Source organism: Syngnathus scovelli, chromosome 1 (genome assembly GCF_024217435.2).
Source record: "Syngnathus scovelli strain Florida chromosome 1, RoL_Ssco_1.2, whole genome shotgun sequence".
Lineage (NCBI taxonomy): Eukaryota > Metazoa > Chordata > Actinopteri > Syngnathiformes > Syngnathidae > Syngnathus > Syngnathus scovelli.
The window spans coordinates 9,171,699-9,197,398 of record NC_090847.1 but is presented as its reverse complement, the minus strand read 5'-3'; the positions used below and the strand labels follow the sequence as shown (position 1 = coordinate 9,197,398).

General features: G+C 40.6%; 3 protein-coding genes across 10 annotated transcripts in view; 1 reads left to right on the top strand and 2 right to left on the bottom strand.

Moving 5' to 3' along the window:
- Window positions 1-35: 35 nt before the first annotated feature.
- On the bottom strand, window positions 36-8,991 carry LOC125988417 (BEN domain-containing protein 4). 2 transcript variants are annotated; one of them, XM_049753612.2, is made up of 6 exons: window positions 8,423-8,991; window positions 5,624-6,172; window positions 4,986-5,077; window positions 4,859-4,885; window positions 2,832-3,093; window positions 36-2,696 (listed from the first exon to the last, which is right to left on the bottom strand). In XM_049753612.2, exons 1-6 carry the CDS (start codon window positions 8,808-8,810, stop codon window positions 2,464-2,466), a joined length of 1,551 nt encoding a protein of 516 aa, XP_049609569.1. In that variant the 5' UTR covers window positions 8,811-8,991; the 3' UTR covers window positions 36-2,463. The 2 variants fall into 2 exon arrangements, with proteins under 2 accessions (XP_049609569.1, XP_049609572.1); XM_049753615.2 differs by having other exon boundaries at window positions 2,832-3,072.
- Window positions 8,992-10,283: 1,292 nt separating this feature from the next.
- Window positions 10,284-16,034, top strand: shisa3 (shisa family member 3). Of its 2 annotated transcripts, none has more exons than XM_049753696.2 (2): window positions 10,284-10,857; window positions 14,617-16,034. In XM_049753696.2, the coding sequence occupies exons 1-2, from the start codon at window positions 10,509-10,511 to the stop codon at window positions 15,165-15,167; spliced, it is 900 nt and encodes a 299-aa protein (XP_049609653.1). In that variant the 5' UTR covers window positions 10,284-10,508; the 3' UTR covers window positions 15,168-16,034. The 2 variants fall into 2 exon arrangements, with proteins under 2 accessions (XP_049609653.1, XP_049609663.1); XM_049753706.2 differs by having other exon boundaries at window positions 10,284-10,868.
- A 1,829-nt stretch (window positions 16,035-17,863) lies between these two features.
- The window catches only part of atp8a1 (ATPase phospholipid transporting 8A1), a 90,101-nt gene continuing 82,264 nt past the window's right edge, over window positions 17,864-25,700 (bottom strand). For 5 of the 6 annotated variants that reach the window (XM_049753556.2, XM_049753562.2, XM_049753547.2 and 2 more), the window contains 4 exons: window positions 24,827-24,915; window positions 24,547-24,639; window positions 22,672-22,763; window positions 17,864-20,638 (listed from right to left, as the gene is read on the bottom strand). In XM_049753556.2, coding sequence (XP_049609513.1) covers window positions 20,541-20,638; window positions 22,672-22,763; window positions 24,547-24,639; window positions 24,827-24,915 — 372 coding nt within the window. In that variant the 3' untranslated portion in view covers window positions 17,864-20,540. Of the gene's footprint in view, window positions 20,639-21,175; window positions 21,471-22,671; window positions 22,764-24,546; window positions 24,640-24,826; window positions 24,916-25,700 lie in introns of all 6 variants that reach the window. The other variant, XR_007488314.2, reaches the window with a different exon arrangement.

Here is a 25,700-nt window from a genome sequence, read left to right as displayed (position 1 = left end):
TTTTCCCACTATATATTATCATAGTGGCTGGCGAGTTGTGGACATACATTTTATTTACTTTTTTTTTTTTAGCTGTACACTACATTCAGTTTGTTGTCATTCATTTTATCTTTGCTTCTGCATCGTTTTCTTGATGACATTTCACCATTTGACCTTATAATGCACTTTCAGCTTTCCAAACTTATGTTACCTTTCCTAATCTTTTAAATTCATGTATGCACGCCCACCCGCCCCATTTTGCTGTTCTCTTCAAGCTGAACGGCAGAATTCAGTTATTGATCAATGAACGGATCAATCAATGCATAGGATGTACACTCTTTTGCCCGTCTGTGACTCTTTCAGCCTTCTTGTGAGTTGTGTATTAATACCAAACTGATTGCACTGCAGATAAAATTGCATCGGAATAACAATGCTGTTATAGCAAGCTAGATGTAAATTTAAATACAAATAAAATAGGAAACAGATACCATACAAAAATGAATGGTTACAATAGACTGCGGCCTACCTACAGTATAGTGATATACTTCGTACATATGTACATATAATCATTGCAATGGTTATGTTGACAGTCACATTAATATGAATATATTAAATGTATAATGAAAATGCAAGGAAAAAGACATCAATGCATGGAAGCCTGAGTGCTAGCCGGCTAGGGCAATTATTTTTAGCGAAGTAAATTCAAAGATGATTTATAAGTTTATTATTAATAATAAACCAGAAACGGAAACTATAAGATTTGTAAAAATCAAATCAATGTTTCATTTCACAGTGTTTTGAAAACGCCACCAAAATAATAAAAGCGATACAGTTAAATGTTGACATTCAGAACACAAGGACGTAATGCAACGTTTTTAAGGTTCCTGTGGCATTTTTCTATGTGGCTTAAAAAACACTTGTATGTAAGAGTACTTTATATCACAGTACAGCTTTAAACAGCAATTATCCAGGTACATACAAACACACTAGATTTCAACTTCCCAATGAAATACACAAAGCCATACAGTTAGCGTGAATAAAAGACCGAGGGAAAACTGCAAATGAAGAGATGCCTTGTGCTTTTGTTGGGGCAGTCAAACATTGTCATTGGGACATTAAGCTGTAACATTGTAGATGTTAAATTTAAGGCATTATTTTATGGCTGCACCCTACAAGCATAAGAATAACTAAAAACTTAGAACAAACCTTCATTTACACTTTACATTTCTACCCACAATGCAGTGCTTTGAAAGGGATAATTGACTGACTCAGTATTCAATTTTAAGACTGATGTGTGCTTTGCAACATGTCACAAAACAGAGCTACAAAGTCACACTTACTCTTCCCGGCAGCTATGGCAGCCCCGTTTCAGGTTTCGATGACAAAAGAGGATGACGGTGAGACAACGTGGAGTGAAACTGTGACAGGTCGTGATTGCCTAGGATGCCTGTACAGATTTTTAAACTGACAAAAAATATATATCATTCACTATGCAAATGAAAAAGCTAGCCAGCCAAAGTAAAAGAGTGACCTAAGTACACAATACATGTCAAAACTCGGAGGCCACCCATATACTGGTTTTAATAAATAATACAGTATATACTGTCCCCCATCTAAAGTTGTGTCCGGGGTTCGAATCTAACTATTTTGTGTCCTGGCGTGACCATTACCGTTCCCTGGGCGAGACCACGACATGTTTAATTTTACTACAGTCTGACAAGACGCATGTGGTCTAAGAGGCTCCATCTCACATTATAAATACTGTTATGGGGTGAAACAGGAGCTGATGAGGATGAACAACATCAGCATCTTCCTGTAAAAACAGGACGTGAATATTGCTTCAATGAAGCAAAATACAAAACTGCAGGTTTTGAAATGACCTCTTCATGGGGCACACAAAAAGAGGGTTACAAATAAAGGTGCTTCATCAAAGTCATGAAGGACAATGCTTCATTTGGCCAATAACCCCACCAAAAAATTGAGTTTGGGTCATGATCAGTTTTGTTAATGTCCCACTTTCTAAAATGGTGAACAATAAACAATGAAAAGGAAGACTGATGCAAAACCCCTTTAAGTCTAACCTGCATTCAGCTAGTGTTGGAATACATAATGAGTTGAATAGCAGCTATGTAATACTTGTCAGAAGAAGAAGCATCTTGTCAGAATCTCATGTGGAATATTGTCACTGCGTAAAGCAACCGACAATTCATGAGCAATACACAGCCTTGGAAAACATTTGATCTGTCCCTCTTTGTATGCACAAATACGATGTCAGAGAAACTGTTGTAAAAAAAATCTACATCTGCTCTTATTGTGTATTAGGAAAGATTACTTTTGATCGTCATATTTTTCATGAATTTAGTTTGGCCCTTTAAGGACTTGGTCCCTGATCGGAAAAGGGTTCTCCATCCCTGTTACAAAGTGACAGGAAAAGGTCAGTGATTTGGATTATGTTGCTGTACAGCGACACTCGGTGAGGCTTCTTCAGTCCAACTGGCCGTTGTGACAGCCTTTCAAATAGAGCTCGTCCTGAGACAAGTGTCCGTCAAAGCTGTCCAGGTAGAGCACACCGCCGGCACCTCCTCCGCCCCCCAGGAAGGTGCCCACAGCGCGGCCCTGTCGAGCGTGGCCTACGGCATCGCTGAAAACTTTATTGATCTGTTCTTCAGAGGGCATCCACCAATCTGGGTTGGAGGCACAGTGCATTCGGATGAACTCTGACGGAGACATTTGAAGAAAAGTGTTAAGCATGGCATCTTTGACCAGGCACACTTTGAGAATCCTGCACATTCATTACATGCGGCAAAGCTTTAACTTGTGATTCTTTCGCCATCATTCCAGCTGGTTGGTACCTCTTAGGCAGCTGACTTTGACGGGATTGAGCGGTCGCCTCTCTTGGCCCGGTTCCCTCAAGTGGACTGAGCGCTTCCGTTTGCCCAGGCCGCACGAAAACTTAAGCTCGTCGGTGGTGAAGACGAAGCGGATCAGGTAGCGCAGCAGCCGCCGGCCATCTTTCTTGGATGAATTGACCGCCTCGTCCCACTGCTTATTGGTGATGAAGAGAGGGTAGCTCTCCAGGAGTTGCTTGCTTCCCTGGATTGAGGAGAATCTATCCTAACATTTTGAGATTTGACAATGTGTCAGGTAATGTTCCAGGAACAGCTCTCTTTGACCATCAGCTAGAGTTTAATTCTGGGTTGAGTTACTTGGCCATAATCTTCCTAACTGATGAAATAATCATACTCATTTGAGACAGTTTAAGATGATTGTAAGCCCGGTGCGGAATTTTTTGTTTGAATGTGTGATATGAAGAAATAAAGTATCTAGAAGGCTTACTGAAAAAGTAAAAACGTGTATTTACCGAATCACCTTTCTCTCTTGTTTCTTGACTCACCATAACAGTACGGCTGTAACTATTATTCAATTGATGAACTGAATAATCAGATCAAATGTTACATCATCAAAGTATAATACAAAACCATTTCCCCTCTTTATTGTTGTTTATTTGGGATTGTTTAGTGACAATTAGTAAATATCAATTACACAATATTACACAAGAGGAATTAAAGTTGGGCTCACCAAACCTTTTGAAACTGATTCAGTTATAGAGGTGGTCATTGTTTTTCATAATAAAAGCAGACATTTGCAAATGTCTTGTTTTGATTAACCTGTGACTGTACGCTACACCCTTCCATTATACATTACAATCACTGTGTTTTTATGCCATTTTTGTCATTTTGGTAGAGAGTAATTCACTTCTATGATATTAGGTATTATATCCAGGACCACACAATGATTTAATGTTTGAAATATCTTTATTTTAAACGTTTTAACTTCTTTGGAAGAGGCAATTACCTAGAAGAAGCATAGAAAAATGTGAACATTGTGAACGTCCATTGTGTGTGTGTGTGTGCGTGTGTGTGTGTGTGTGTGTGTGTGTGTGTGTGTGTGTGCGTGCGTGTGTTTGCGTGTGTGCGTGAGTGTGCGCCAAGGTTTCAAACTAGAGTTTCAAACTAGGGTTAGGGTTTCAAACCAAGATTTCAAACTAGGGTTAGTGTTTCAAACTAGGGTTTAAAACGAGGGTTAAGGTTTCAAACTGGGGTTTCAAACGAGGGTTAGGGTTTCAAACTAGGGTTTCAAACTAGCATTTTACACTAGGTCTAGGGTTTCAAACTAGTGTTTTAACCTAGGGTTTCAAACTAGGATTAGGGTTTAAAATAAGGGTTAAGGTTTCAAACTGGGGTTTCAAACTAGGGTTAGGGTTTCAAACTAGGATTTTAAACTAGGGGTTCAAACAAGGTTTAGGGTTTCAAAATAGGGTTAGGGTTTCAAACTAATGTTTAAAACTAGTCAGTGTTTCAAACTACGGTTAGGATTTCAAACTAGCATTTCAAACTAGGGTTAGGGTTTCAAATTAGGGTCAGGGTTTCAAACTAGGGTTTCAAACTAGGGTTAGGGTTTCAAACTAGGGTTTGAAATTAGGGTTAGGGATTCAAACTTGGTTTAAAACAAGGGTCAGGATTTCAAACTAGGGTTAGGGTATCAAAGAAAGGTTTAAGCTAAAGTATAGTTGTCATTTAATTTGAGAATCGATTACTTGTTGATTTTGACAGCTCTATATAACAATAGCATACGGTGCCTTGAAAGGGGAACACCCATTTCCTCTCCTCAAGAGTAAACGAGAAAACCCACCAAGCACCTTTACTTGCAGATTTTCAAAACACCTTCAAATTTCAGGAATTTTAATTCTTTGCGAACGCAAGATACCTTAGTGATTTTCTGCTTGACAACCGATAATGTGAGTCTGTGATATATTAAAACACCAGACTTTTTTTTCCAGTATGAATAAAACAAATGGTATAAAAAAAAAAACACCGACCTCAAAGACTGACTGCTGTTCTTCTTCCTACAAAGACAGAAGAAGCAATTTTCACTTCAACACACACTACTTTTGAAACATGCAGGCTCACTCACAGACTACAACTAAGCGTTAATTTGAACCTCACCTCAGTGAGCGTCTCCTCTGGAATCGGCAGCACCATTTGGTTGTGGAACTCAACGACATTCTTGAAGTAGTCGAGAACATTTTGACAAGGAACTGCAGATGTGACGGTCAATGAGAACACAAACAATGAACACATTGATTTGTCATAAAAATTGCCCAACAAATCTTCATAAAATCTAATTCAAATTGGTTGTGATCTTATATGTGTATTCCTTTTGAATTAAAAACTCCTCCCATCCATTTTATATGTTTGTAAATGTTTTAATTTTTTGATTTATTTGATGTTGTGATTGAACACAGACATGGGCCGATATTAGAGTATGATGATATATTCATGACAAAAGGGACAGTAAATATCACAGTATAAAGGCATTAAAAATCACAGCTCTAAGATGACCTTTTTTTTTTAAATTATTATTTGGGTTTGTAAAAACAGCATTTTTGTTTGTATTGACCACCATTTATTTTATTTTAAAATGAAATAGAATATTTTGTACAGAAGGAACGCGTATCTTTTATTAAGCCGAAATAAATAAATAAATAAATAAATAAAATTAAATAAATGTTAACATTCCTTTTTTTGTTTGAATTCATAACTGTTCGCAGTTAAGAACTGGTAACTGTCTTTTGTGAACGCACCTGGGACACTTTCCAGCTTGTTGCGGAGCTCCTCATTCTCCTGCTGCAGTGAAAGCACTTCCTGCTCCAGCTCCAGGCAACGCGGGCAACAGTTTTCCTCCTCATCCTCCTCTTCCGGCAGCGTGGACGAAGGGTGGCCGTACGAGTCGGACGGCGTCGGCGAGCCCCAGCCCACCAGTGTGCGTCTCAGGGGCGAGACTTCGGAACCGGGCTCCGCAGAGTGGCACCGCTCCTCGTCCAAGCCTGCAACCACACGAGGTTCTTGCTGCTGCCCGGAGAGCAGATAGCTGTGCAGTGAGTCTGTGAAGATGCGCAGAACTGCGGAGGTCTGTTGTTGGACCAAGTGACTTTGTTGAGCTTCCTCTTCTGGCTCTGTGGACGATGAGGAGGAGTTCTCCTCGGGCTTGGCGCAATGACTGGTGGTGCAACTCTCCTCCGTCTTGATGCTGGACTGGAGGGACGGCGAGGGTTCTAGCAGCCGCCCGTTATTGAGGAGGCTGAGGACTCGACTGCACTCCTTGGCGAAGGCGTCCAAGATGAGTCGGTTCTCTGGACAATGAAGACAAAAAACACAAAAGACTTCATTTTAACCTAGTGCCAAACTTGAACAGGCCACCAAATAGTCACTCCTCCACAACTTGGTCATCACAAATTGTCAAATGCAAAAATCAGGATATGCTGGCATTGTCTTAGAAAATGAAGCCCAAGGTGACACATATGGGCATGGGGTTGCCACTTTAGCTTTACCTTTTCTTTTGTATGGAGAGCTACGTGATATGCGCTATGATCTCCCTCCATTCTCTGAGAAGGCTCACCCCAACGGTGTACTTGAATTGACGCCGCAACATCTCCGGCCTGCCTATGTTTGCCGACTAGACTCAGCCGCAATGTTGTTCTCCAATTCAACTGGCTCTTGCACGAGGCCTGTTTCCTGCCAGATGCATGACCTACTTTTAACAGTGACTATCTTCAACTAGAGTTTAAAGCAAGGCTTGTATTATAACGGGATCGAAAATCCTTTTTGGAGGTGAGGATATTAAACCTTAATGAGGACACTCGCACTCACAAAGTTCTTACTCCTGACAGATATGTGAGACTCTCTGCAGTTAGATATTTTAAAGATGATTGGCTCTCCATCCCTCATGTTTCTTTTATTTGACACTATGACTACAAACTACACTATTCATAGAAACCTGGGCTTGTTAATATTCTAAATTCACATGCCAATGTTCAAAACGCACCCAGCCTTTGCAAAGAAAACAATGCTAACGTTTTGACCGACACTGTCAGAGGAATTCACTTAGCAGTCTTTATAAGTGTGCTTCTAAAACGGATTGTGGAGCAGAAATAGTAACAATATCCCAGCCTTTTAGTCCAGGCACGTCGCTGATATACACACGCAATCGCTCAGATGTGTCTATCAGTCTGGCACAGATGTGTCACAGTTATTAATATACGCTGTGTCTGTGCGGAGCAGTAGAGATGTGGCTGATATCATCCATTTGCTACTCCCTCCCGCCTACTTCTGAGGCAAACGGCGAGTTTAGTAGCCTCCTAAAACGTCATTAAAAGCAACACGCTCGGCCGTGGAGAATTTATGAGGCCCATTTGTTTTAATAGCAATACTCGGAGAAGGCCATTTTTATATGCATGCACTGGGCGCTATTGTGGGCTTCTTTTCATCAACTTGATTTCCTGTCATCAAGGGAACATTAAGCGCATCATCAGTGAACAAATGAGTCACGTGGTCACTTGCATTTTCAAATGAAAAATACCATTGCCCCAAAACGTTTACAAATGCTTGCAAACTGTTTTGCAAACACTTGCCACACTGTTTGCAAAACAATGAATTTGTATGTTAAAATTGATCAAAAACGGTTTGCCTTAAGTATAACTTAAAATGCTCATTCGGCTATTTCTGTCCACACGCTGGCTGGCTGGCTATTTTTGCCCCCCTTGCTCTTCCACCTTTTCTGTGGGATGTCCACGTACTCACAGCCAACAACGAGGCACTCCGAAGCAACCATGCCAGCCCTTTGCTTCACAAAATGAGTACTGAGTACCAATTTACAAAACAAAAACTTGTGATTTTTATTTCCATAATTCCTTATTAGAATAAAAACTTTTTTTTTTCTTCCTGCATTCAATCATTTGTGTGAGGTGAACAAATTGGCACACAAATCTACTGCTGCACTAACAATATTTGGGCTATTGCATGGCCCACATGTATGCAGATTTGGTATTCCACCAAATGCTCCAACAAAGCAACAATATAGTAGCAGCGATCTGCCAAATGTGATAAAGAGATTAAAACGTGATTAGATGATAAAATGTCTCCTGTTTAATTTCACGGCTGTGAGGATTAGGTTGATTGCTTTCATCTCTGGGTTGGTCTGCCTTGGACGCACCCTCCTATCCTTCTTGGGCACAGACACCTCCCTTTCAAGCCTTCTCTGTGAGCAGCAGCCTGAGCTGGAACAATGTCTTTAAACGGGAGATTGTGAAGGCTACTCACATGCACACAGAATGCATGTGCACACGATTTAGTCCAGTTTTATTTTGCACAGTAGTGATCCAATAGTGGCTGCTCTCATTACAACTGAACATCAATCACAGCGAACAAGAAATGAAACAATGCATGATGCTAGAGGGTATCAAATAAGAGATAGTGCTCTTTTCATTCATTGGAGTTGGTGAGGACCACAAGTGTCAAAATATTATTGAAATGGAATATAAATGTAATATTGTAAAATGTTACGAACGCGCTAAAACAGCCTGAACTTAAAGTTGTAAACCCACCTGAAGTGATCCCAAACGTGCAGTCTGGAGATTCTTGCTTGAGTCGTCCAGCGGAGAGTGAGGACTCTGCTCTGCCGAGGATGGCGCGCCGCTGCTGGGTACCGAGAGCGACGCCGCCCGCTGCGTCTACGGAGGTAGATGTCGGGACCCCGCAGCTGGGCCTGCCCTCGCCGGGGAATCTCTGGTGGTGGTTTGGTTGATACTGCGTCGGGAAAGGCAAATGCTGGCTGGGGTGGAATGTGAACTGTCGAGCGTCAGTGAACAGCGAAGGCTCGATCGAAGCGGAGCGGTCGAGGCGCGACTTGCAGCGGAGGCTCCTGGCGGGGCCACCGCGTCTCATCTTGGCGTCGGAGGGGCCTTCCTCGGTGTGCTGCATCTCCTCCTCCATCCCTGCCTTCCAGCCAGGTGGGTCCAGGTAAGGTGCGGCGCTTGCGATGGCTCGTTCGTCACTGTCTGCCAGGCTCGGTTATCGATGGAGCGAGGGAGGGAGTGTGGTAAAGGCTCGAATAATTACTGACATGCAGCTTCTCCAATCCCCAGGCGGGAGGTCGATGTCTGGTCCGGAAGGGAAGGCAAAGTGGGTGGAGGTTGGATGGGGGGGGGGTCTGGTAGCGATGGGAGGACAGGCGGGACTTGCTTTATTTGTAAATATACTACATAATCTACTCATGCTAAATTAATCTCTGTTGAATTGTGTGAGAATTTTGGTCACAGTTCTTTAATTACATTGTGCACATGACTAAATTAATAGAAAAATAATTTGAAGCTCACATCCGCGTCCCGATTTTAGCTGGATCTTCCATCCAGCTACGAGCAAAGTTAGTAAACACCACAGAGGGGCGCCATAGTCAAAGTCAAGACGCACAGCAATCCAGCAGCTTTTCAACATGAAACGTCGTTTTAGGATCGAGTTTATATTCCAAACTCAATCTTAAATGTTAAATCAACATCTCAGTCTAATGAGCAGGAATTTTTCCTCAAAGCGACCAAAGCTGTTCTGACATTGTTCCACAATACACTGCAAGCAAACACACTGTTAAATGAACACCTACTTATTCGATTTATTTAAAGGTTACACTCCAAGTCTGCAATTTTACAAAGGGCAAACGCTTGCAAAAATAATCACAATAATGAGTGTAGAAACAGAATGGGCACTTTTATTTTTAAATTAAATATAGTACATTCCTAAAAAAGCTAGACAAAATATTTACTTGAAATGAACACAGATTTTTTTTCCTCTAAAAAAAGGTTATAATGAAATTATGGATTTTCTCGCGCGTATCAAATGGATTGCTAAAACTAACGGGCGCGCTGTCGGAAAAATGACGTCACAGCCGATCAACAACATGGAGCCTGGGCCGGGTGCCCTTTTGAAAACACCTCAGAATAGGATGACTCTTGTATTTCAACCCAGACTTTAACTAATGGCGTCATTATATCACAATTTCAATGTTAAATTAATATGTAACAAAGTGAGTCTGCAATGTGCCCATTTCAGAACCACAAACGCTATTTTCACAAGGCTCCACATTAGAAACCATAAACAAGCAATAACTGTTTCGTCAAATTAATGTATACGAATTGCTAACATGATAGTTTGAATCCTAACATGCTAAAAATTTGGTCAAACCATCATGTCTCCATGAAAATGCAAATGCGTGTTATCAAAATATTTTGTTTATAATTGGCTGGTCTTTCATTAATTATCGATAGATTTGATAGACGTTTGGAAAAAAAAAACAATTGCACATCATCAACACATAAAGCCCCCCCCCCCCCATTTTCTTATAGCCATCAAAGTTTAAACCACTTTTCTATAATAATAAAAAAAAAACTTGTCCTCACTGCGCGTCTGTGGGCGTTGTACCGTGCGCGCGCTCGGAAATGACGTCATGGCCAGTCAACAAAACGTGGAGCCGGGGTGAACGCCGGGTCCAATGCAAGTCGAACCCACTTGGCAGCGGAGCTCCACGAGAGAAAGAGGCATGAAGCATGCGGAGACACCAGGCATCGTCAAAACGTTCCCAAAAGTGACAGCCATTTGTCATATGCTCGGCTAAGCGAACCGATAACTCAAGATGACTTGATGAAAAGTTTGTCGGAGTTTCGCAGCCCACCATCATCATCACCACCATTAACTTCATCAGCAGCAGCAGCAGCCTCCTCGCCGGGATGGTGCGGCTGGTTAGCTGCCTCCTGCTCGGATACCTCACGTGGAATCTGCGGATCTCGGACGCGCAGGGGGAGTACTGCCACGGCTGGCTGGACGCCAACGGCAACTACCACGACGGCTTTCAGTGTCCGGAGGACTTTGACACGGCCGACGCCACCGTGTGCTGCGGTTCGTGCGCGCTGCGCTACTGCTGCGCCGCTGCAGACGCGCGCCTTGAGCAAGACGGTTGCACGAACGACCGGCCGACCACCGACAACACCGAGTATGCGGCACGTACGTATCAGTGCACTTACGATGTGTGACAACAGGCTGAGGGAGTGGTGGGGAAACCTACGGCTCGCCTGCCATCTTCGGACCACAACGTAGCTCGAAAAAGACAGAAAAAGAAACAAATCTACAAAGCAAAACAATATACTTTAAAGTGAGCTGATTGCTAAGCAATTAATCAAATTAAAATTGACATGCAAATTTCAAATCACAAAGGGTCCAATTTCCTTTGGGGGGGGGGGGGACTCCTGTACTTCATTTCTTTTGGTAGGTTAGCTTTATTATTTTAATACATTTGTGTATTTTATTTGTGTTCAGTGTAAGCACGTCCAACGCTTAAGAGGCGCACTCCACATTCACATAAATTGTTTCAGTAAGCATGGCAAATTAAGTTGAAGTGATAAAGCCACCAATTTTGTTGGACTAGATTAATGAACTCTTTTATCGTCATTCATTTGTCTCTAATTTAGCATAAGACTAAAACATTGTGGTGTCACAAACATTATATTGTTTATTGTAATGCAGATTCATTTATTTCTTGTTTTTACCAAGTTTTGTCAGTCGCAACATTGCAACTGCAATATTGATGAAAAAACAAAATCAAAATGAGATCATTTTTTCTAAATCATTCATCCCAACTTTAAAGGACCTTTAACAAGGAGTGGGCACGTCTAAGCAGAATGATCACAATAGTTTTTAATCAATATTGTAATTACGATTATTGATCACATTTATTCATCATGTTCGTGGTTTATTTTTACTGCACTACCTTTGAACAAACAATATGAAACAAAAAACTGCGAAACGAAAACTATCAAATGAATGGATTATTATAAAAATGAAAGGTTAACTAATAAACATGCTTGTATTTCATGTGTTATTTAGGCAACTTCATGAAGCCTTAGGCATGCGTTCGCCCCCTAGTGGTCTCTGATAACAGTTTTCCTGTTGGTTTTAAAATCTCAATGTTTTGGCTTAAATTTAATAAATAACCTTCCAAATGTTCCACCTAAACGGAGTCAAATCATACATAACACGCACAAAGCATTCTTTGCACTAACATTTCAGGCAACATCAACATCAATGTATAGCTTCATTTTTAGCTTTCCAATTCCGTCCTAATTTCAATCTGAAATTGAGTAAAATAGATGACACGTAACCTAAACAGGGCATAAAGAATTTCTAAACAACTCCACTATACAATAGTGACACTTTATTATACCTTGGACTTTTTAGCATTCCAACACAAGTTAGTCTCCTGATTTTCTGAACACTAACATTACATTTAAAAAAAAAAAATAAAACAATTATCAAGTTTCCAAGCACAAAATTGCCTTTAGGCTTTTACCATAAATGGAAGATACAACCCACAAAACAGGGACTTTGGAATAGCATCTTGTCTAATCGTTGTCAAATGATTCTATTTACGATCCTAACCAATTACATCAAGATGTGCCTTATGAAAGAATATATTTCCCTCTTTTTGCTGGCATTCTAATGTACTTTTAACATAGTTTCCAACATAAGATATTGATTTTCATGCTGAAGGGAATACAAAAGGCACAAAACCAGTCCATTAGGCAATATAGAGTTTGCATTCATTCCTGCTTTTTAGTTGTCAGATTGAGTCATAAAATAGGTGATCGGCAACACAACCTGACATTGCCGTAATGATGCCATGTTTAAAAAGGGCCCATACATGACTTCCACCTGTCTTATTCAATTAAGTCCTCTTTTAGCTCCCCCTTTTCACATATTTTACATATTTGACATTTTCTAAAAACATGCTTGCTTACTAAATGTAATATGTTAATCATCACACAAAAAATACATTTTGTTTGAGACAGTCAACTAAATATCATTAAGATGTGAGTTTGTAGTTTTATTTTAAGCTCATCATGTTAAATTTACAAATTTAGCCATATCATGCTTGTGAAAACACATGGCGTTAACCTTTGCTTCATCTAAAGGGCCCAACTCCACAATATTAACTTATTCCATGCTACCCCCCCCCCCCCCTTTAGTTTTGAATAGTGAAACTACTGTATTAGTTAAATATAACCCTAACCTTTAACATTGAACAGTGTTTATCTTTAAAGCTGAGTTGTGATGCTAACCTAATAGCTAATATAAAAACTGCATTAAAAGTTGCTCTGCCTTTTCGGTGAGATGACATAAGAGAGCGTACAAAGTACAGCTCAGTTAATGTGAAGTCACTTTTGGCCCCCTTTAAACATTTCAAAGTGTTACATGAAGTCATTGTGGCTTGTGAAAAGTTAACAGTCGTCCTCTTGAGGGCTTTATCCGTTTCAAATTTCCCAAACAGATCAGCCAGGCACGGGCGGGTGGGCGTGTGGAATGGGCTTAACGTGAGCTCACACATTTTCCTTTCCTTTTTTTTTTTTTTTTAATTCCCAAACAAAACAAATAAACACTTGTGATTTCCTCCCAACGAGTGTGCACTCAGTGAAGTGTAACTTGAACTGTTTGTGTTGCTCAAGAATGTCTACATGTGGAGAAATAGAGATGAGATATGGGTGCTCTTAAATACAAGTTAATTCAACAGTTGTTGACATGCCTTGCTTTGACTAGGGGCAAAAATAAACTGCAACCTGTCGTTAAATAGCATTACTGTACAATCATCAGATTACATTTAGGCTGATACTCCTATGGGAGCTAATACTTGCGCTTCTAGTTCTTCATAACTTTAATGTCTAAGATTCAAGATGTCAGCTGTTTCTTTTTCTATAGCTTTAGCCTGCCTTGGGCATTGTTTCAGGACTTATATTTTCTGTGCTATCCTGAATTCAGCACTCTATGGTGCAAATAAACACAATTGTTGATAAAAGTGTACTGTGCAACCTAAACTTTGTACAATGTTCCTTGGCTTCCGTAAGCGATAACAATACATATCAGAAGTGCATCTTAATCAGCGACATGAAGGTGAGGATTAGTGAGCAACTCTTCACTATGGAAGGAGCGTTAAGTCAAGATGGCTATCCTGCCACAACTTTTAGCCAACTGGTGCGGTGGGTGATAGCTTAGCGATGAGCATTTTCACACTACTTCTCAAGGAGCTGGGTTAGCCATTTGAGTTGAACAGACTTTTTTTTGGTCAACCAGCTCAAACGTAACCCTCCATGGTCAAATGTGATATAATGATATCATCAATGAGCATTATTGCAATTAGTTGGAAGAGTCCAAATCTTTTATTTTTTTTGGGGGATGCAGTTTCTAATGAATTTGACATAGCACCAATTGCATAATTCTAGCTATAATGTCCACTAGCTTAAGGCAGAGCTACACAGTATTGGTCTACAGTGTGGCTAGTTACTTGAGTACAAGTCAATAACATTTCGTGACGATGACCCCAAATTTTATGAGCTACGTGGGAACTATGCCTCATTACTGTTCTGAAAAAAAAAATCTGAATACAAACATATGCAATTTCTACTAGCTATTCATGGCTCATTCCAAATGGATCCGCAATCCACTTTTGGGTACTGATCCACCATTTGACAATCATTGGTTTATAACCACATATACCATAAAAGTCGCATGCCCTAAGCAATAGGTGGACACTAGTTTATTTTAGGTTCCTCCTGAAATTTCACTCAACAGGCATATATATATATCAAACGTTTTGTTATATTCAAGGGCTGATTCCAATCTCACGATTCCTGCATATTCAAAACGCTGCCTCACTCAGTGTCCTCAAAAACTTTAATGTACTTGTTTCCTCATCTGTTTCCAGAGCCTGTCTACATGCCCTTCCTCATGGTGGGCAGCATGTTCGTGGCTTTCGTGGTGGTGGGCTCCCTGGTGGCCGTCTACTGCTGCACCTGCCTGCGACCCAAGCAGCCCGCTCAGCAGCCCATGCGCTTCTCGCTGCGCAGTTGCCAGGGCGAGACTATCCCCATGATTCTGACGGCGGCGCCGCCCAGCCTCCGCGCCCCGTCGAGGCAGTCCAGCACGGCCACCACCAGCTCCAGTTCGGCGGGGGGCGGGAGCTCCATGCGGAGGTTCTCTATAGGGGGGCAACAGCAGCACAGTTGCCTGGTGTCAGCCTCCATCTCCACCCCGGCTTCTACTCCCACTCAAACCCATCAGACTTTGCCCCCACCTTTGCCACCACCCTACATGTCCCCTCCGGCGTCAGGAGGTTTACAGCATGCTCACGCGCAGCTGCCCCTCCAGCAGTCCTCGCAGGGCACTGCCTTTCTCCTGCCTCAGCAGTACTTCTTCCCCATGCAGCCCGATGCGTTTGCTTCGGCTAAGGGATTTGCAGACTTTGGCCAGAGTTGACGAGTCCTGCTGCCAGACTGGATTTGTTTGGAGGAGCTTCAACCTAACAGGATGAGCCACCTATGCACTTTTTGTATCCTATAATGTACATAGACACCTTAACTGTTTTGTACGGGCTATTATTTTAACAATAAATAATCTTGGCAAACTGAGCAGATGTGGTGCTTGAGAAAAGGTTCTGAACTAGATTTCTTGTTTTTGACAACTTGTAATGATGGTCACCTCACTTACAGATTGTTTTACACTGTTTTTCACTTACAGCGTGATTCTCAAACTGATCGCCAGGTTCCTCAAAATGTTGCAACAAAATTTTCTTATTTAAAAAGGGCAAACAGTGCTTGCACATGGGGAACAGCATGCAGATAAAAGTAACCTGCTAAACCAATTACCCCCTATGTAACTTCCGACCTTGGCTTTAGTTCAACAATTGAAAGCTCTGATTTGATTGTGCTGTATATCACATACTGTGAAAATCGCTGCATGACTATTTTTATTGAGGGAGGGGCATGACTTTTTTGGGGGGAGGGGGCAAAATACATCTTACAGGAACCCAGCCCTTTTTTTTCTAGAATATGCACATTTATCATTAACTATATGCACCGATTGCATTTTTGGGTAAACTACTGTATTTTTTATTTTATTTTTTAACTCATTCTCTGTCTCTGCTTAAACCTAATTCATATCTCAAAGTTTTGTTTAAATGCCACCATGGTGCCATGGAGCTTTGTTGAAATGAGAAGAGGAGCTTCATTTAGTCAGGCCATAGCTTTGATATTATTCACCATTTGCATATTTTTACTTTTTGTAATAGGGCTCTGTCTTTCACTTTTTAGAAAATAAGAGTGAATAAAGGCATCTTTTACTGAATGATGTAGTCGGGATTTTGAAATAAAATAAGTCTTTCTTTATCTTGGAAAAATACAACTTTTTACCTCACCATAACATGACACCCTGGACCCAACAAGTTTGGGAACTGTTGTTTTTAATATCCTGAATGAATCTGTCATCCACACAAGCGTCCGAGGCTCCCTACCTGTGCGACTTCACAGGAGGAATGCGGCTCTCAGATTCATCATTGTCAGTGCTCAACGAGCGTGGCATGGCCTGCGGCGTCAAAAGCGCCATGGCTCCTTGAGTGGAAGCGGCTAAGGTTGCATCGACAGGTAGCAACTGGATCTGGGCAAAAAAAAAAAAAGACGCCTGCGTGGCGCTGTTTTTATCTGACTGTGAAACCGAGACAGCAAATGACACCGTCTTCCTTTGGCACGTCGCGCTATGACGACCTCCATCGTTTGTCACATTCCGCTTGTCAAGTCTTGTTTATTCTTGTCACTTTCATCTCCTGTTCTGCCTTTATTGCAAAATACATTTTTCACATTACCACAGTTTTGAACCCATCGACTCGTTTTTGATAAGAGGAGTTAACCTGCAGGCAAAAGTATTGGCAACATTACACCTTCTGCTCTTCAAGAAAATAATTTTCATGCAATCACTATTCTGGTTTGTCCCCAAAATGTTTGTTCGTCCACAACAAACTCATCCAAAAAAGGCTCTTTGATATTGCTAAACAAATTCCCATTAACAAATCATACAGTGGTTTATGTATATGAAAGATGCCATGACATCGACCAATACTGAACATAAACTAATGATACCACTACTGACGTGAAGCAAAACCTCTTTGACAAGTAACGGTGTGCCTTTGATTTGCAACCAATAATCAGTGACATAACCCAGACTTGGGTCCTGTTTTGGGTTGCCACCCTCCATTTTGAAAACACACATTATGTAAATTTTTCATTTTGGGGCACGAAGGTTACAACCATCAACTGTCTGTAGCACTTCTGGTCATTCCGGGAGCCTTTCCAACCTGATTGGATGAGAGGCTGGACCAGGCGCTAGGTGTGTCAAAAAAAATTACAGGACTGGTGTCACAAAAAACCAAACCAACTAGCACGGAGAAGAATATAGAAGATCACCATGCTGGCTCTGTATGATATTTGTCATAGTTGACCAGATAAAATGACTTATCAAGGGATGTGTTTTGAAGATGTGATCGTCAACGTGGCTGTGACAATAGAACATCGGAGAAACCCATAAGGATTTGAAATGTGTTTTTTGAGACACCAGTACTGGAACCTTTCTGACACAGTGTGTGTAGACAACAGTTTACACTTAAGGGCAATTCATTATCTTAAATTAACCTAACATGCATGTTTGTGGAATTGGGGAGAAAACTCACGGAAGAACACAGGCATACAAAAGGCATGCCAACCCAGGATCTCTCCACTGTCAGGCAGACATGCTTTCCCACGGGTTCACCGTACTGCAACAATTCAATTAATTTAATCAAAAGATCCACACGAGCAATAATAAAAAAAAAGACTCACCTCAATGAATCAGTCCTCTCATACAAGACCAGGTGGTCTTATGGTGTAATAAGAGTGAAAGCTGTTTAAACAAAGCAAAAATCTGAAACCATTTCGTAAAACATGAGATTGAAGAGGATTTCAAAACATAATTATCGGTGTAACGAAAACATTTGGGACTGCCCACAAACACCGGAGTCTTTAAACACCGTCTGCCTTTTCCTGTTTAGTCCTAAATATCCTGTCCGTCACCACCCCAGTGCACGTACGTAATTCCCTTCCCAAAAAAAAACCCACCCACAACCAAACAAGACAAAAACATACGAGTTGTTCCTCCATGAATGTAAAGTTTATTTCAGTCGTCCTCCACGGACCGTAAAAGACAACACTTATACATTTGCAGTCCCGACATGCACAACAATCATGAAATCCAAAATGACGAGAAAGAAATTTTAACTCAAGTTTTTTTTTTTCCGTTTTGTAAAATGAAGTGGTACAGGTTTGTGTTATCCACTCATGCAGCGCACAACTAAGAGAGAAAAAAAATCAAATTTAAAAGAAAAGCACAAGGGGAAAAAAATGCAGACAATGTCTACATTCAGAGTACATTTCACAACTTCTGAGCATTTCAAGCTTTCCGTTGAAGCGAGTCGCAAACATCATTAAACTCAAAACTGGACAGTAACCACGACGGCAAAAAAAAAAGTTACATTGAGAGTGCATTATACAAAATCTCCTGTCGAAGCCAGTCGGAAACTCGCACGCGACAATACACGCACGCAGTCCCTCACCCACTGGCCATGCATCAACACACAAGAGGACATTGGAGCTGAAGCTGAGCTCGTGCAAGTGGACGACGTATGGGCTAGCAGCAACACGCACATTTACGTATATAGAGACAAACAAACATTCGTACTTAGGAAACACACCAGGAGGAAAAAAAAACCCATGTAATCTTACAAACAGGACTACGAAGAAGTATTAAGGTCACGCTGAAAAGAAAAATTAAATATCCCGGAAATAAAATCCTCAAATCCAAATTTTACCCGATTGCAATCGTGATTGAGATAAAAAAAAGAAAAATGTTATATCACAATTTGATGAGAATAAAGTCATATAATTAGGAGATTTTTTTTCAATGAGAATATGGTAATTTTACAAAGAAAAAAAATCTTAACTTTACTTGTATTATTAAAATATGGAAAAGGTAATTTTTACAAGACAAAATTATCTAAATGTTGGAATTCCCTTGGGGGAATTTTATTCCTGTGACATTTTTGACGTATTTTCGCATAATGTTACGACTCACAACTGTATTCTCAAAAAAATTCTGACTTTGGTCTCACAATGTTACTTTTTGTTGCAATATTCTGATTAATTTTTGATAGCATGAAAAATGTTTTCCTGCGACATTACAACTTTATTCTATTCCTGTAAACATCCTGGTGAATTTGGACCTTGCAAATCTTATTTTGTAATGTTATAACTTCTTTTTACGAACCCGTTTGTGCAGCATAAAATTATGTACAATGCGGTCATTCTCACTCACTGACGTAGATCGACTTACTGTTTTTCTTCTCATTTTTCAAATTTATGTCCTTGAGGTGTTTTTCATAAGAATTTTTACTGTTATGACTTTTCTAGTGCAGTACGTATGAATAGAACACCTGTGTTTTCCCGCTAAACAATTATAGCTTTGTTGTAATATTATAACTCCTTTTCTTTTCAGTGAGGCTTTAATATTCCGACGTAGAAAACAGACATGCAATGCACACAAAAAATGACCACGGTAGGTAACGCATACACTCACACAAATCATACGCCACATGCACATGCAGGGATCCACCCAACACATCCACACCCACAGTCAGAAGTCATATCTCCCATAGGGAGAAGAAAGCCATCGCACAGACATGAAGTATTAAGTCCAATTATAAATAAATCAAGCAATCACAATATTAAGGTTCCAGAACAAGACATTTAAGACAGCTCAGTGTCTTCATTTGCTCCGTCCCCGGCGGTGGACCAAAGTTGCAGACGATCGATCGGTTTTACAAAGCCAGTCAATGCAAAATGTGTACATCTCCAAATATAAAAATACAAATCCACAAAAGAATATCTATAGAGACAAGGTTGTTTTGATACTGGCGTGGAGTTTCCTGGATAATATTTCTCTCTCTTTGAAGCTAATGGCACTTAAGTTGGAAGGGTTCAAATCTCCGTTGTCAGGGAAACACTATCACCATGGTCAGAAAGATCTACATTTATTTACTTATCTAGTATTTATCTATTTATTTAATTCTCTTTAAGTGTGCCTCGCCAGCTTTCTGTGGCGTGGGCTCGTTCGTCCGGGATGGAAACGTAGGCACCTTTGTGATTGTGACGTGTGGAATGCTGTAGGGGGGTGTGGGGGGGGATTTGGCTAAAAAAAGGTGGAAACCTGACTAGGCCACAAACCAAAAGCAGGCAGGCACAGTGTCTACATTACGTGAAGAACTAAAAAGGATTTGTTTTGTGAAGGCATGATGCAAATGTAAGGCTTTTACACACAACACGTTAACTTTAGTGCATCGAAAAATAAAAAAAAGAATTTAAAAGGAGAGTGGTGCTCACAACGTGTTTGCCGAATTCACGAGTTCTTGGAAGATTGCATTCACGACTGCTCTTTGGCAATCTGACGCCATTTCAAATCTTGGCTCTAAGGATTGTTAAACTTCACAATAAACAGTTATAATTGGCCGCAATAATGTTAATCATTTTGGTTTTGCGCTAATAACCATTTTTTTTTTCCTGTTAAATGAAGAGAAAGGAGACACTTTGCTCAGTTTTGCAAAAACAAACAAAAAAAGCACTGTGCTCGATAATAGAACACAGTTCATTTGTTCCCTTTCACAGAAGAATACATGATTCCATTCTCGTCTGTCTGCAGTCATGTTAAGAGTCCCGAAAATTCTAATAAAGAAGAAAGTGGGAAAAGCTCTTGCGGCTTCAGAATGGCCGCCGCTCACCACTCTCTGCTCCTCTGCTTGGTAGTGTCGTACGCTCGAATCACCTCCGACTGTGACACCACACCGTTCTCGTCTTGGGAAAAGGCGTAGCCATCTGCCAAAGGGAATAAAATAGAACAATAAACATCCAAGGAAGGAACAAAAATGATTTTAAATGACAAAACAGACATGTGTTTTTCTTGTGCCAAAATGAAATGGACATTAAGTCAATGAAATAAATACAGGCATATATGTATGTATATTCACATCTTCTTTTAGGGTCACAGGTGAGCTGGAGTCTTTCACTGACCGATTTATAGGCCGGAGAAAACTTTTTACGTCTTTAATTTTGACACACACCAAATGCAACTCCATAGACAAGAAGCCTTCAAATAGTTTTCAGGAAAGTATTAGGCTCTCGCAGCTCAACTGACAAACAATTGTAGTGTTTCATTTTTTATTTGGGGCCAGAGCCAGGCTAATGCTAAACAAACAATTGGATTGAGTACTTGTCTGTCAAATCTGAGTTGAGTGGTTCTCCTCATGAACTGTCATGATTAACTGTGTAAACTCCTTAACCATGTTTTAAAGGCATTTAAGAAAATAACAGTATTCTAAATGCCACCTAAGCAAATGGTACCTACAGTCTCACCTTGACATGTCAAAAGAGCCGCTCAGTACCTGCGGGCCAACTCAAAGGAGTGCGCTGTTGCGAGTGCATTGTGGAGGGAGGGATAACAACGCAACATTTCGTCATTTCACAAATTGTGGCGCTCCTACTAATTGAGGGAGGGCACAGCAAGCACACGAGGGGGAAGGAAAATAAGCAAAGAAAAAATATGGGAGGAGGCATGACTATTCATCTATTGAAGAGCTATGAAGGTAGCGATCGGAAGCTTTAAAAGGTGAGGTTTGAAACAATCACACGACAAGTGTCTCATCCCCACCTATGAGACAAACAGAAAGAAAATGATCAAACAAAGGAGACAACACAAGAAAGAAAAAAGAACGAAAACCAAACCCATGCTTGTCAATGAGACACCTGAGTTTTGCTGAAACGTAAAAGCTAAAATTCGGGTGGAAGACGAGTGGTAGTCGCAGAAACCCGACTACTGAGTGCCAGATACGAAATAGTTTCTTTATTGCCATTTTTGTTGTGTTGCAATTTTAATATATTGGGCCAAAGAAAGTGTGTGTGCTGGCCTCATCGTAAAGCATATGGTGAACACTAAGGAATAAAATAATGAACTTGTAGTACAAAAACGGCAGACAAAGCTTTCATATGCCATCAAGAGTGTCCAATAAAGTGTTTAATATTGATTTATCCACTTTGTTAGGTTTTTCTATTGAGTTACATTTTCTTTATGCTATATGAAATCCTCTCCCCTTAATATTTTTTGGACTCTAGAACGGATTAATTAGAATTACATAATTTCCAAAGGGAAACATTGCTTTGATTTTTGTAGGATTATTCACCAAACCCGAGGTCCTCTGTGAAAGACAATAAGAGAGAAATAAGGACATAAACTAGTCAATGTAAGTGTCATTACTCTCCGTGATGTAGTTTTCAAGTGGTGAATGTGTGCCTTTTAGAGGCGTGGTCAAGTAAGTGACATCAAGAGCTTGAGTTGGGATAGGTGGTGAGCGTCATAGGGTGAGCTGTGGCCTCTGGCAGCTTCTTGTAAGTATTCTTAATTTTTATCTTGTTCAATAAACGGCTGAAAGCGCAAAGGCGACTATGACTCTTTACTTTATTTGTGACCCCCCCATATCACTTTGTTTGTATGTGAAACTTGCTTGACCTTTGAATTGTGGTTCACAACACAAATCAAAATGAAATACATAAAATAAAGCAACAGGCTCATGACAATAGTATCACTACTTTCTGCCCTCATGTAGGTTAGTCTTGGTACTGCTATCTGCTCTGGGCCATTGCATTGCCTGAGGATGTATGCTTATATGTGTGTGGTAAGGAGCTGTGTTGGTCATCTTAAGTACACAGTGAGAACACACATGGCTGATTTTGTGTGGAGTCTCTCATATTTTAGATGTTAAAAACAATCAGCATGTGTGTAGCTCACTTTGCTTTCATTTTCCCATGAGAAAGAAAGTGACACAAGTGAAAGGCAAAGATGTTGAGTAACTCACGTAGCAGGTTCTGCTGCATGGACTCGGAGCGGTACAGACTCACAGTGCTCTTCTTGAAGACGTTTTTCAGGAGCTGGGCCCTTTCCGTCAAACTGCACATAAACACAGCGGAGAGAGACACACGGACACACACAGACACACACAAGCACACACAGTCAGCCAGTGTGTTATGCTCATGCTGAGCGCCACGGGCTGATTTAACGAGGCATTCATCAAGCACCTCTACCTGCTGGCTCCGGCTCCACGTAGGGAGACAAAGTGGCCGAGACACAAAGTGTGCAAAATATGTGAAGCAGCGGGAAAGCGGGGAAGGAATTCATGTAAAGCTAACAAATGTTTGGCCCCTTCATACTTTGTCTTTTTCTTTTTTTTATGTGAATGTTACACATGTTTCCGCATGTGTGTGTGTGCGGGTCTGGGACAGTGGCCAGGCCGAGGGATAACTTTCAGCCGGCAGGAGATCTCACACGGATCTGCTTCATGCTAATGGCCGCTGCAGGCCTCGTAGCCCAGACAGCTGCACCCGCCCCCCACCCCAGACCCCAGCTGGCACCACCAACCCTCTCCAATACACTGCCATTACTATATCATGACGGCGCAGCGCTCACATAATGACAATCAGCATTTTCAAATGACATGATTGCTGATATTACAGTCAAAAGAGGTGGATTAAAGAGCAATCAAACCCAACGGATTTAAGTGCAATTTGAAGAGTTCTACTGGATTCTACTGATTGCTTTGGAAATGGGACAGCTTGCACAACTCAGTCATTCTTGAGCCTTGGTGTTTCCTTTTTTCATGGAAAATCATTTTCATGTGCTTATGATCAAGTCTTATTTAAAAAACGTATACATGGTGTCCTCATTAAATGCTTTAATTTCAATTTCACAATTATCTTTTATAATTTTTTTATATTTCAAGATTTTTTGTTCATTTTTAATTCATATGCCATATTTTTTATGAATATTTTCAAAATATTTTTTATTGTTGATCTTTCTTACAAACCACATGGAATTGCATTTTTGCATGAAATTGGCTGATATTGTTTTAGCTTTATGGTATCCAAGTAATATGGCATTGAACATCTATTGTTACAATACTACAAATCAAAGTTCTAACACACAGATGTTTTCCATTTCCATTTTTGAATTGAAGGTCAAGCATTTCAAGTAATTCTAGTCAATATCTTTAAAGTGTACGAGGCAAAAGTTTAGAATACATTTTGGTTTATAGTTCAAGTCCATGATTTCTTTTGTAACTTGATTTGTTTATTTGCTGTGCTTTCATTTCATATTAAAATCAGATATTGAATTTTATGAATTTCAATTAAAAAAAACTATAGAAAATTGGAGCATATGTAAATGTTTACAATATTCAAGTAAACACATGCATAGATGCTCAAACACTGAACTGAACGTAAACGTCTTGAATCCAAAGATTTATTTTAAAAGTGATTAAGCAGCATTGCCAGCAAACGGTGTGCTGAGTGCAAAAACCAACATGTCCTAGTATAGGTTAGAAGTAAACCTTGCATTGGGTCTGCGTATTACTATTAGTTAATCGTTCCAAATATTGCAGTAGCCAAGTTACTGTGAAGCCAAGTTTTTGTTTGCCCGCATGTCACCTGCCACGTTAGTTACAACATGACAACATAAAGGAAGATAAGACTAAGCTTTAGAAATTGAACTGATGGCCTTTGCCACCTGCTATTTATCGTAAGCAAAAAGGCACGTTGTCTTAAGATGATGCCTCCTTGGGGTCTCCTCGAGGAGGAAGCTTTCAACGAAAAAATACCTGTTTTTGTGTGGATTTTGTGTTTAGTCTTATGCTTTTTTCTGCTGGGTAGAAAAGACGTAAAGGTGAGCTGTGGCGTACCTTTTCCCGTGCACGACAGCTCCGGGATCTTTGGATAAAGCCTCCAGCTCCTGTACTTCATCCACCAGCGTCTTGAAAAACACTTTTTTCACCCTGTAACCAGACAACATTGACACACATGCACAATGATGAGATTTTAATTTAGCCCAGATGCTGACTGGGGAAGAAAAAAAAAACAGATTTTTCATGGAAGCCCAAACATCAAAGTGGTGATAGGAGAAGATTCAGGAGGAATTTCCTTAAGTGTAGAGATGAGAGAGAGACAGAGGGGGAGACTCACACTTTGTAGGCCACGTCGAAGACCAGTGAGGTGATGGGGATGAAGACCAGGCCTGTCCAGAAGACCCCTGAAGAGAACATCATCTCCGCCTGACAGACACACACGCACACAACACAGGTGAGTTTAAGACAATACAGATCTTAGCAGCCCATCAGATAAGTAGAAGAGCTCTTAGAAGGAAGCAACACCTGATAACAGCCAGCTCTCATCATCCCCTTCAGTGGCTCATAATGAGGAGCATACATGACAAAACAAACAGTCGTGTTGTGGAAACGCCGAGAGGAGTTGGAGCCAAATAAGTGTCCTAATCCGGCGCGACTAAATGATTCCGCGCTTTTGTCTGGACTCACGGAGCCCCATCGGGCCTCCCAGGTGGAGGAAGTACCTGTGAGGGATTGAGGTGTCTCTTTCACCTGAACCCGAGAGGCTTTTTAATGATACGCTCCGTGCAAGCACATCCAGCAAGCCATGGAATTTACTCTTTTTTTACAGGTAGACGCATCAGCCCTTTGATAAGATTATTGACATATGATCTGTATGAATATGATCTGTACTTTAAAATATAAATATACAGTTATAGATATATGTACAGACTTTATAGTAGCTTGGTTACACAGATATGTCATAGATATGCTGTACACCGTAGGTATACAGATTTTACAGTAGACTAGAGCAGGATGGCAATGTGGCGGCAGTTTGAAAACAGCATGTCGTATCACTCTATTTACAATTATGCAAGTGTACGTACTACAAGCAACTAAAAAGTTTATTTAAGATTGTCTTCCATATTTTAGGTCAGAGAGTATAGCTCAGGGGTGGGCAAACTTTTTGACTTGCGGGCCGAATTGGGTTCTAAATTTTGACCGGGGGGCCG